Source organism: Netta rufina (assembly GCF_964035555.1).
Source record: "Netta rufina genome assembly, chromosome: 12".
In the NCBI taxonomy this organism is placed as follows: Eukaryota; Metazoa; Chordata; class Aves; order Anseriformes; family Anatidae; genus Netta; species Netta rufina.
In genome coordinates this window covers 13,587,236-13,599,632 of record NC_140135.1, presented here as the reverse complement: position 1 = coordinate 13,599,632, position 12,397 = coordinate 13,587,236, and the positions used below count along the sequence as shown (strand labels likewise).

The 12,397-nt window shown below is 45.2% G+C and overlaps 1 protein-coding gene across 3 annotated transcripts in view; it reads left to right on the top strand.

Moving 5' to 3' along the window:
* The window catches only part of MBNL3 (muscleblind like splicing regulator 3), a 99,041-nt gene that overhangs the window by 62,188 nt on the left and 24,456 nt on the right, over window positions 1-12,397 (top strand). For all 3 annotated transcript variants that reach the window (XR_014618796.1, XM_084294043.1, XM_084294042.1), the window contains exons 3-5: window positions 579-743; window positions 9,940-10,140; window positions 11,724-11,960. Coding sequence is in view for 2 of the 3 variants with exons in the window: in XM_084294043.1 (XP_084150169.1) it covers window positions 579-743; window positions 9,940-10,140; window positions 11,724-11,960 (603 nt within the window). In the remaining variant the exon portion in view is untranslated. The remainder of the gene's footprint in view (window positions 1-578; window positions 744-9,939; window positions 10,141-11,723; window positions 11,961-12,397) is intronic.

Genomic DNA, 12,397 nt, shown 5'->3' with positions numbered 1-12,397 from the left:
GGGGAAATTGTTTTAATTATTACTCCTGTTACTGCTAGTCTCCAGAATCTCAGACTACATGTGTGCTGAAGACCAGAGGTACTTTTTAGGGAGAAGTTGTCTGACGTTTTACCCAAAGCAGCTGGGGAAGCGGTAGAGACAGTTTTGTTTCTCGCTGTCTGGTTGTCAGGGCCAATTAAGTGGCCTGGTGTTGGAAGGGAGGGGAAAAACAAGAATCACAAGAAAATGGGGAATTTTTGATACTGCTTCTATAACTGTTGTTGCTAGCTTCTCAGAATAATGGTGTTTGTGTTTTATTTTTATTTTTTACAACAATCGTGTTAATGTCAGGAAGCTTCATTTTTGGATTTAGCTTGACAGTGTTCAGTAAGTGTTACAGCAGCAGAAGTCATGTTGCTCTTTTCTTCACCTAAGTATTGCATTGCTACAGGAAAATCACAAAAGTAGCACAGTAGGTACCAAAATGCCTCTGCCTGGATGATTGTGTTGTTACAGTAACCCAAACAATCCTTAATTAAATTTCTCTGGCTGCCATGAGTGTTACATGCACTGAGATGCTGTTTCATTGTGTTTTCCAGGGCCGGTGTACCCGAGAGAACTGCAAATATCTCCACCCTCCCCCACACTTAAAAACGCAACTCGAAATAAATGGACGCAACAACCTGATCCAGCAAAAGACAGCCGCAGCCATGTTTGCTCAGCAAATGCAGTTCATGCTACCGGGCGCGCAGCTACAGCCAATTGTAAGTTACAGCAGTGGATTGGGTTCACGTTGGTCCAGATTTGTTGCCTGTTTACTTCTGGAGGCCTCAGCCCTATGCCTGAGCTCAAATAGGCAGATCTTCCTTCTGCTCTGACTCAGGCAGCATCTGGGTGGGTGTTGAGTACTGCCTGAGGGCATCCAAGTGCAGGACTGAAGAGCTACAGCAAGCCTGGCCTTTGGGTTGGTCTCATCCAGTCTCTGTTGTCACATACTGTAAGCACAGGGCTCTGTGATGCTGCCTCTGCATATTCTTGCAAGGTGTGGCTCTCCTTTCCTCTGATAACTAAGTACCTGTGCATCAACTGGAAGCATCTTAGCGCTAGCTGGATTTTTGACCAGTTAATTCATGTACATCACAGAAATTGAGTGTCTTGATTCCAGTGGGTCATGTTTTGGATATCTGATCTGCACAGGGGTGAGGATGCTGGAATTCTTCTTTTCTGTGGCAAGAAGCCAGCTGAGTTCCTTGGACCAGGTACATTGCACTCAAGGGCTAAAAACACGGAAGGCGAATCCCACCCAGACTGTAAGGTATTTATGTCTGGGGGTGAGGTGAATTTCATTGCAGCTGCCCCAGCAGAGAACTGTGTTCATGTCACAGACCTGTCACGGTTTTTCACAGTAATGCTGCTTTATACCTACAGCAGGAAAGTTTTACTTCTCTTCAGGTAGGGAGGGAAGCCTGTGGGAGGTAGGTGTTTGCAGAGCAGGTGGTTTGATGAAGCTTTCGTTAGCTGTCCCTGCTGTGGACTATCAGTTAAAGCAGGTTTTCAGGCTGGAGAACCGTGTTAATGCCAGGGAGAGGATGGCTTGTGCCTGCTGGCTGGTGTATCTGGGAAGAGGCAACAATCGTCTGGTGAGTTTGAGTCTGTCACTGTGTTTATCTTTAAGAAAATGTCAAAGGTCTTGAAGAAGCTCTTCAGTGCTGACATAAATAAGCTGCACATTTTTAACTGTGAGCCTAATTAGGAATTTTCCATTTAAAGTCATGGCTGAATGTCTTTCCTGGGGCAGTGTGCACTTGATGTGCAGTTGCTGGGTGAGGCTCCTTGGGCTGTGCCACCCAGGAGGTCTGACTAGATCCCCAAGACAAACTCTTCTAGCCTGAAGACATATGAGTCTGTAAATCAGCCTGCACTTGGCCTTGTGGTGTCCCATCTACAGTGCCTGGCTTCTCTGCACAGATGGGGCTTCAGACTCAGCATCCATCACCCACTTTTGACAAGTTTGGGCATCACTGGTTTATCTTTATAAGACATTGAGGGAGTGTTTTTCCTTCTTGGAGGCTGTTGTGCTGTTTGCTATAGGAGTTTGATATGATGCTGTGCTTCACTCTGCCTCTGGACTGAGGCGTTTCTGCAACATGGCACATTCCTTCTTTCTTGTGAAAGCTATTCCATGATCATCCTGCATGTGCTAGCAGCTTTATCTTCACCCTGCTATGTAAGATAGGGAAATGCTGTTAATTCTTCCAATTTCAAAGGTGGAAAAGTAAAGCAGAAAAGAAAATGGGCCACAAGAAGAATCATTAGTTTCTCTGGATCTTAAACTCAAATCTGCTGCAGATTTTTGCACCTATTTTTGTGGAGTTCACTTTTCACCAAAGTGCATGTACATGAGGAGGAAATGCTGAATTCCCACAAAATGGTAGCACTGGTTTCCTAGCCCTGTATCGAAAGCAAACCTTTCCTGTTTGGGGTTTTCCTCTGTGGGGAATTCACAGTGGATGCTCTTTGGCTGGCTATTCAAAATATCTTTCGGATTTCCTCTTTGGAAAGTTCCCATCTTCCCACTTTGCAATCTTGCAGGTCCAGTTCACTTCTACCACAATTTCTCTGCTGCCTTTTAAATTGCCTCTGAGACTGAATCTGTTGCTTTGTCTAGTTAGTGCTCTCATTTCAGAGGTAACCTTATTTGATGAGAAAGGTCCCTGCTTTCTAAATTGTGCCATGAGGGAGACATGGGCAAAGAAGAAAAATAAAAATTTGTCCTGCGACGACTGTTCATTTCCTGCTTTCCCACACTTTGCTCAGAGTAAACGAGCTCTTGTTGTAATTCCTGCTGCCCAACTTGTTCCACACCAGTTTCAGGACAAACAAGAGACTGCTCTTTCACCTGCCTTTGATTTCCCAAAGATGCTGCCGGTGGAAGCAGGCTTTGAGATTTTTTTTTCCTCTCTCTCTAAATGAGAAGGGTGGGGCCTCCTTCTGGCTACACATGAAATTCTTCAAAGCAAAAAGCATTATATCAGATGCAGCAGCAGAACAAATCCCATGTGATCAGAAAGCTGATCAACAGTATGCCTGCTTAATTGGGATGCTTGCCAGAGACAAGATTTGAAGCCGTATATTTAATAGCTCCAAACAATAGCTGAATGCCTAGACATTTTAAAGTGCATTTTCCCCCAGAAAAGCTACTATGTAAAAACAGTACTTAATTTAGCAGCTTTGCATCACAGTTCCTGAAATGGCATCAGATGTGTCTGTGTATGAGCTTGCATCTAAACATTCACCATCAGATCTTCTTGCACCACTGCTGATATCCAGCGAGTGCTAATCTTCCTGTTGAACCAACAGTCAGGACCCTCATGATGCCTGTTTAATGAAGGCACTGCTTGGAGAACTGTGTCCCAGGTGGGTTGCCTGCTGCACACTGCTCACAGAAGCCTACTAGGTGTGAATTGATGGTTGCTAGCGTGAGCCTATTTCTCTGAAGTCTCTGGTTGCTCTCTGATGTTGCTGTTAACCATCCATGCAAAGCTGAGAATCACATGAATGTTTGATGCCCATGATGCAGTTTTAAACAGAGTGCTTCATGCAGCACTTAAAAACAAGTCAGGCAAGGACACAGAGGAGAGTGTTTACTCTGTACGTTATACTCCTCTTAGAGGAACCTTGGGGAGATCACATAGGTGGCAAGTAGGAAGGCACCTGTGTTAGCAAGTAGTAAAATTTCAACTTTTAAAAGTCCAAATTCACCTTAAATGTTGGCTTTGGCTGAACGGTGTTGGAAGCTCTCTGGGATGGTTTTGCCTGTGTCTCTGTTGAAGACCAAGTAGAAGTCAGCTTGGAGGTGGATAGAGCTGGGTTCTGGCATTGATGCAAAGAGCCATTTCAGTCAATGCTCAGATTCAGTTACTTTGAGACGTGTGTGCAGAAGTAAGGACATGAAAAGGTGATGCACCCTGGGCCTGATCCACACCCTTTTCATTCTGTTTCAACCCTTTGCAGCAGTATGAAGCAGACTTCTGGAGCTGGCCATGGAGGTGCTTCATCACTGATTGTGTGACTGACCCAGTGGTGCCTGGTTGTGACTTTCAAAGTGCTGTCCTGTTAGTGCTGTCAGAACAGATGGCTGAATAGAGCACTGCAGTGTTGGTACAGCTGCCTCTGCTGCCTTGCAGCTGCTTCTACTGCTGCCCTGGGAAGTTGTTTCCCCTCTCTGCACTCTTTGCTTTCAAGCCCTACATTTTTTCTTCCTGTCACGCTCTTTGTAGACTGAACTGTGACATCAGTCAGTCATGTGCACCCCCAGTGACAACCTGATCCAGGCTTTAACCCAGCCCTCTGTCCCTCTCCTGGTGCAGCAGGTCTCTGCCACTGCCCTGTGGTACTGATCGAGGGGATAAAGCACAGGGTGACCAACTTTCTTGGCAACTAACATGGATAAAGTGCAGCAGATCAGAACTGATATTTTAGGAACATGCTTGCTCCATGCAGCAAAAATCTGGTCCTGTGGACCTGTAGTCAAAGGCATACTACGAATGGATAAGCACAAATACCTTTGCCTGCCTGGGAGCTGGTATCTGCCAGCAGTCGGTGCCATGGGGCATTTACACCAGACTTTTATGCAACTGCAGCCCAGTCTTTGAGCTATGAGTGTGTCTTTGTGGTCTGACTGGGGAAAGAAACATCTGTGGTAACAGGCAGCTGGACACTTTGTCCAGTTGGGTTCACTCCAGCATGCTCAGCCTTCATGCTGAAGCGATTGTCTTGCAGCAAGTCTCATGCAGTTGCATTGCATGGGAACACAAGTTTTCGCTTTTTCTGAACAGTACCACTTGTGTCTTCAATATCAGGGTCTTCAGCCTTGTCAGTACAAGATTCTTATCTTCTATATTTCTATCATCAGACTGTAATAAAAGCTGCCTATTTATTTATTTATTTATTTATTTTTACTGGGTCTCTCATTTTCAGGCTTTCCCTTTTTAGGGGCTGAGGTAACTCAGAATCAACACTTCCCGCCTGAGGCAGCACTTGTGCTGTGCTCAACAAAACACCAACCGCTCCACTGCCTTCCTCTTCACACCCACTCTGTGTTTCTGCTGTAGCTTTAGCACAATTTCTGTTAGGCAAATTGAATGCAACTTCTAGTTTGTTAACAAAATCAGCTGTTCCAGGTCATATGTCATTCTGGTGACACACTCCTCCCTTGGACAGTCCCTTTGTGCTCACGCCTTCAACCAAACACCTCCTGTGCTCTGGATCTGGGAAGAGCTCAGAGCTGGGCAGTCAAACAACGGTTGCTGTGGACAGAGCAGCCTGAGTCTTTGGCAGGTGTTCCTCTGCGAGATAGTCTCTCAACACCCATTTCAGCTCTTTTCTTTCTTGCGAGCATTTTAATGAGTAAACGAGTCTTGTGAGCTGCTACTGGTTTGAGCCCCTCTGCTACTACACTGTAACCTGTTTCCCTCTGCTCAGGAGTTACTGGTAGTGTTTGCATATGCTAAGCTTAATAAAAGGCAGTCTGCAAGGAAACCTGTCCCTGTATTTGCTGAACTTGCGAGAGCTCTAAGGGGGACAACAAGGGAAAGTGGTGATGTTTTCCATTAGGCTTTTTTACCCCAGAGCATACTGGTACTTGTGCAGATAGCAGGCTCCTAAGTCTGACATACATGAAGTTTTCAGGGAAAAGCCAGTTCAGTTTCTTCAGATGACCTGGTAGAGTTGATCCTTAATTCTACTGCAGCTGGGCTGCCTGCTTTCAGCAGCATCCCTCTGTCCTCAGTCGGCATGGGGACCTGCAGGCTGCATGCCCTAGTGTCCTGCAGCTCTGAAGGTGATCATCTTTGCTCCCAGTCATTAAAAGGAGCCTATTATGCAGGTCTGTCATTGAACCTTCTTAATGCTATCCAAGCTGGCTGTTGCCTGTGTCGTAGCAACCTGTGTCAGACCTCACACTGCTCAGGGAGTAGGCAGAGCTGATGGCCGTGCTGATGCCTGGCAGCTCGAGGAGGTGTTGGGACTGTCCCATGGTGTCTCCAGCATCAGCGACTTCACCCAGCACACCAGGCTCTTCCCTTGCACATGTGTTTGTCGCAGTCTGTACTGCCACAGGTGCTCCAGGTGCTCGACTCAATTTATAGTGGCAGTCGTTTGGATTTTTTTTTTATAATCTTTAAGGCAAGCTGAAGCATTTCACCATTCCCACAGAGATGGTGCTTTCAGCCTGCTATTCAAAAGCTTTGTCATGAGATGCTTCATTAGTGTTGTTCCCTCACCAGTGATTTGGAGTTGTATTGTTGGATTTTGCACCGAAATTACCTTAGCAGCCCTCTATCAGGGGCTCACAGCATGTGTGCCTGTCCACTGATTATAAGACATTTTTTTTCTAGTGTGCAGTCAAAATATTGATCTGTCAGGCAAGTCTTTTGCCCAGCTGCAATCACAAGAGATGAATGGGAGGTATGTTAAGGAGAAGACTGCTGTTTGGAGTAGAAATTACAGTCGGGTTCTGGCTGCAAGGAAGAAATTTGCTTCTATTCCCTCGGGACAGGCCTGGCACAGGGGACCTGCACAGACGTAAAGGGAAGAAAGATTTGGCTGGCAGCATCTTTATTACTGGTACTGATGCATAAGCCAGACTGGATTTCCCAATCCAAGACAGGCAGCCGGGGCTGGCAGTGAGCATAGCCCATCTTTTCCCCTCATCAGCCACAATAAATACAGAGCTCCCTGATGCCAGCTTACAAAGGAGCAGTTTTCAGTGCATTTAGCACGCATCAGACTTAGACACCCTGTGTTTTTAGGTTTAATGCATTGAGTGAGGTCTGTTCGTTCTCCAGCTGTGCATCTGGATTTTAATACATCCTTCCCCTAGCTAGGCTTTGCCTCTGCTCTCCTGGGTTTCCTAGAAGGAGGAGCCCTGGGTTGGGTTCAGGCTCTTATTTAAATATGGGATTTTCTGGGAAGATCTGCTGACAGGTGTGGCCTGAGGAGGGCTGGGGAGCTGCATCAGGGCAGGAGGGGAATGTGTGGGTCTCCCAGTGGCAGTGCCTGCATGGCTCCTGAGTTTTAGACCCCTGTCCTCGGGCAGGGTGCGGAGCAGAGCTGTAACTTTCAGTCAGCAGCATCAGGTGCATGGTTCAGGCAGGCAGAATAAACAGCCATGAAACCTTGGGAATGCTGGAGCAGATGCCAGGCAGGGCATGGAAACGGGTAGCAGGAATAAAATAAAAACCATCCTGATCCTTCGTGTACCACTCTGTAGGCCCCAGAACCAGGAATAAATAGCACTCCTTAATTGCTCTTCACGGACGTTTCTTTCACTTGATTCACATCAGGTTCAGGTCTGTTAGCTTGTGTTTTGTGTTGCTTGCTCCCAGTGAAGAAAGGAGATGCCCATGAGAGTACGGCTTCGTAGATTGGGACTGTGTTTCAGGGAGCAGGACCTGCCTCCCAGTTGTAGTGTTTTTTGTGGAGAAGCTGGTATATATAATCTCTTTGGGAACACTTCAAATATCCTGCTACATATTTCTGGTGAATTCATGCACTGTGAGGCATTGCAAGCCCCCAGCCTTACTCCCTGGCTCCACAAATGCCCCAGCATCTTCCCCTTGAGCAGTGGGAGAAGTGCCTCTCCCTCCATCCACACTGCTCTCTCAGGATACCTGGGATTCCTGCTGTATTAGGTGCTGGAAAAACATGGAGTAGATTTGCCCACATGTCTGTGAAAGCCACACGTACTGCAAGGTTCAAGCTACTATGGATGCCTAAAATAAGTGCTGACAATGTGTGTCAGGCCCTAGCATAATCCTGTGCGGACTGGCCAGGCTGAAGAAGCGCCTTAAAATAGAATTAACAACGTGCATTGTGACAGAAGTAGAGCAAATGCCGTTGTAATTACTAGTGCTCATAGGAAAGAAAATAGCCGAATGGATACTGCTTTCTCACGAAAGTGTTCAGGGAGTCACAGTGTTTGAAGATCCTTAAAGAGCTTTTCTAGCAGCAAAAGGTGTAATATGTCTGGGAGCCACTGAGAAGTGAAAGAGAGAAGAAAATGATTTATTAAAGGACTGTGGACTGGAGGATCTCTGGGTTTAATAGTTAGTCTCCCATCAGCTGAAGCAGGGCTTGGATCAGGCTCAAAAGAAGGAACATTGGAAATCCCTCTTAGAACATTATTTGGTTCGCTACATTTAAAACACCAAGGCCCACTGATTCAGGAGGCTGTGTCTTGGCATTGTGGAGAAGAAAGTGGGATGTATGCTGGAGGTGACCTTTCCTATCAGCACAGGGGCTGCTGCTATCACTCTGACCCTAAGAAGAGGGCATCATTAGGCAAAAGATAGGTTAGGTCAGCTTAGCTGGTGTTACTGTGGGTTAATTTATTCCAGACCACAACGAGCAATGTGTTTTCTAGTATGTCAAAGTACTGGGATGAGTGTGCTTTCAGGAAACAAACTGTTCACATACACTTTCTTTTAGAAACCCACAGGACTGGACATACAAATGCAAAGGCAAGGAAGGGGTGATGCGAGTGGCCAAAGCTATGCCTAAGGCTATGTTGTAAGCACACTTGTGTTTATCACTAAGCAGAGGCTCTAGCTACTGAGGACAGTGTCATGTATGCCAGCAAATGTGATCAGGCTTTAACTGTAAGCCAGAGTTTCCAGTGGAACAGGTGACAGAAGGAAAAATAAAAACAGTTGCAAGTCACGGGCTGTTTCCCCTGGGCTTTGTGGAAAATGCTTCCTTGCAGGCATTTGTAGAAATGCTTCCTTGCAGGCTCTTGCCATCTGGGTGGTCGGGGGTTACTTTACATCATCTGGGATTGGTTCCATTCCCAAACACACCTCAGATCTGGTGCTTGAAAGTTTCACAAACTCCCTGACTATAGGGGCTATTCACAGACTTAAACTCCTAAGCAGGTATTGAATTTTAGTATGATCATGCCTACCTAGGAGAATGGAAATTCTTCTAACAGACTGGAATTGCTGGAGAAGTTCAGGCAAGGGAAGCTGGTCTCTGGCCAGCTGCACTCTCCTCTGCTCTTCTTGCAGGACCTGCCTAGGGCAATTAAGGATTCAGGAACAGTCAAGGTCTTTATGACCTGATGTTCTGTCTCCTCATGGGAACATCGCTTCTCGCAGCACAGGTGGGGTCCTGAACCTGCTACTGGCCCACCTGAACGAGCCATCTCACCTGGCATGCTCTGGCCTTGTCGCTTCCAAGCCAGCTACCCATCTGCTCTTGCAAATCTCTGAGGTCTGGCATATTGTGTCGCTAATGATGTTGGTGTCCTCTTGTAGCCATTCCCATGGAGCGTAGGCACGGGATGTTCCTGTAAAATGGCTTTTGCCTGGAGGATGTTGTCAGTCTGAAACCTATCAATGTGCAGAATGGTAGACCTTGAAGGGTATCAGGGCAGAGATGCCTCATGACTCTGAATGATCCAATTTGTCTACCTGAGCCAGACTATCCATGGTAACCTGAAACTCAGTGCGGGTTTATAGTAAATTCAACCATCGAACTAACTGGGTTACCTGCTTCTAGGTCCTGAAGCTTCAGTTTACCTTGAGGTCCCTGTACAGCATTGTGGTGTAGACATACAGAAGCTGAGATATTTATTTGGAAATGAGAAGTCTGTTTTATTTGGGTCTGCCTTAATTGCTGGCATGAAATCCTTAATTGTGTCATTAGACTATAAAGATCATCAATATGCTTTGATCTGACAAATAAAGATGCCTTGTGTTCAGGATGAGTCACAAATTTGTGAGTCAGGAGAAAGGAATAGATCACAAGTAAATGGCGATAAATGAATAGATTGAAGAGCACAGCATTTTGATGTTGTTAATCGAATTGTTTAAAAGGATTGAAGTGCTTCAAGGCTTTGTCTGGATAATCCAAGGGAGAGCTCTTTAACTAACATTTTGTTTTTCCTTTTTCTATACACAGACAACGTTTCCTGTGACTCCATCGCTTGCAACAAGCCCCACGATGGCTTTTAGTCCCTACTTGAGTCATGTCTCTCCTGGGATGGGCTTAGTTCCTGCAGAGCTTTTACCAAATACTCCTGTCCTGGTTTCTGGAAATCCTACTGTTACAGTACCAGGAGGCTCTGCTGGGCAGAAACTGATGCGTACGGATAAACTGGAGGTATTTGGACGTCTGATTTAATACTGCTAAAGGAAATGAACAGGGCATGTGGGTCCAACTGTTGCACTCTGCTAGCATGATCTCATGCAGCGCAGTGCAAAGTTAAACTTAGACCTCTCCTAAAACCGGGCTGCTGCCCTCCGCTTGGGCAGACTTATTTGCAGACCAATCCCAAAATCTTATGAAGTTACTGGAAAACTGGGAGCACTCACTCTTCTGATTTCAGTAGGCATTAGAGCAGGCATGGAAATGTTGTTTACTGTGTGTGATTTGCCACGGTTACAAAAAAAAAATAGGCAAGTAGATAGTCTGCCCTTTAACTGAGTTGAGTGGGAGATGTTTTGGAATGACAACAAGAGGGTGGAAGTAACAGACACTTCCCTTGTCTTGAGACAAGCTTACTAAGTTTTTACAGAAAATATCAAGCATTATGCTGTTGGGATTGCTGAGTACGGGGCATTGGAAAGACATTTCCCCGGCAGGCTTGCCCTGACAGTTGGCTGGGCATGCTGGGACTTAGTGTTGGAGGAGTTGTATATGTCTTTCAGACCCTGAGCAGAGGCTCTGTAGGAAATAAGGGCTGAGGACTTGAATGCAGAGGCTCCCACAGGTGTAAATTATAACACAGGAAGGTAGTGGAAAAGGGTGTCATTTCAAAACATATTGTTTTGTGTTATGTGCTTTGTATTGCATTGCTGATTGCCTCCTTTCTCACGTGACATCTCACTTTTCCCTGCACACAGTCTGATAGCATACTGGTATGTGATTTACACCACTGGCTGTAGGCCTTAGCAGTGTTTCTTAGTTCTTTCATACCTTCAGACAAGGAAGCCTTGAAGATCCATTTTGTGAAACCTTTTTCTCTACCTTTGCTGCTTCAGTGCTCATAACTTAGGAGGAGCTGCACGATCTTTTTAAGGCTAGCACTTTTGGCAACTCCTTATGAACACATTGCAGTGGAATCAAATGCGCTGTCATGTAACCCCAAGGTCAGAGTTTTATTATTGAGGGTAGTGAGACTATATACATGGAAGAGGTTATTCGTATTTAAGAATAAGAACCTGTTGCAAATACCACAGTTTGCAACATTTAGAATTAAAAGTCCTACCCATGAGTATGCTCCATAAAAAGAATATATATATATATATATATATATATATATATATATATATATGTATATGTATATGTATATATGTATAAAATTCACCTGGAACACGAATGGCAGAGTTACTAAAATCTTTTTTTAAAAACTTTAGAGGCTGGGGAGGAATACTGAGCTCCTCAAGTTTTGGCAAAACACCATTGACTTTCCAGGTTCAGGATTCAGGTCACTTTCCGTTTTGTACAAATTCTGTACTTCACTTACATTTGGTAATTGGCATTGGTAACAATGAGTTTTCCGCATCTTGTGAACCAGTTATGAGTAGCACCAGTCGTCCCTGTGACTGTCTAAGTGGTACCCAAGAGCATGGATTTAGAATATACCCATAATTTAATTCAGCCAAAGAACTGATATTCTGTGTTGAAAATACTAAATGAAGAGTAGCGTGATGTCTTTCTCAACAATGTGACTTTCTTTTAAGGTTTGTCGAGAGTTTCAGCGTGGAAATTGCACACGTGGTGAGAATGATTGCCGTTATGCTCACCCTATAGATATTGCAATGATAGACACAAATGAAAATACTGTTACAGTTTGCATGGATTACATCAAAGGTCGATGCTCTAGGGAGAAATGCAAGTACTTTCATCCCCCTGCACACCTGCAAGCCAAAATCAAGGCAGCTCAACACCAGGTGAACCAGACAGCTGCAGCTGCAATGGTAAGTAGAGCTCTTATCAAGCTATATTTCTATTGCTGAGAGATTTCATTTGTGTTATATGTGTCATTTGCGGAAGAGAAGAGTATTTTGTAAATTGCTGAATAGAGAGCTGAGAGCATGTGCAGTGTGAATCCCATCTTTCCATCCTTTGTGTGTGCTTGCTGTAGCATGAAGCACTGAGTGAGGCAGTGCCATCTCACCAGTTAGGGATGCAGTGTTGAACCCTGTGATTTTCTGACAAGACATCATGAGGTGAAGTGCATCAGGCCTGAAAGCAAGTTCAGCAGTACATGGAGCAAACACCTTCCTGCTAAGACGCAGGTGTCAGGTTAGCTTCCTCAGTACACAATGAAAGGAAAAAATATTCATATTATAATATATCCTTTGCAGGGGAATCTTGGCCTGTTGAAGTCAGTAGCAAAATTTCCACTTACTTC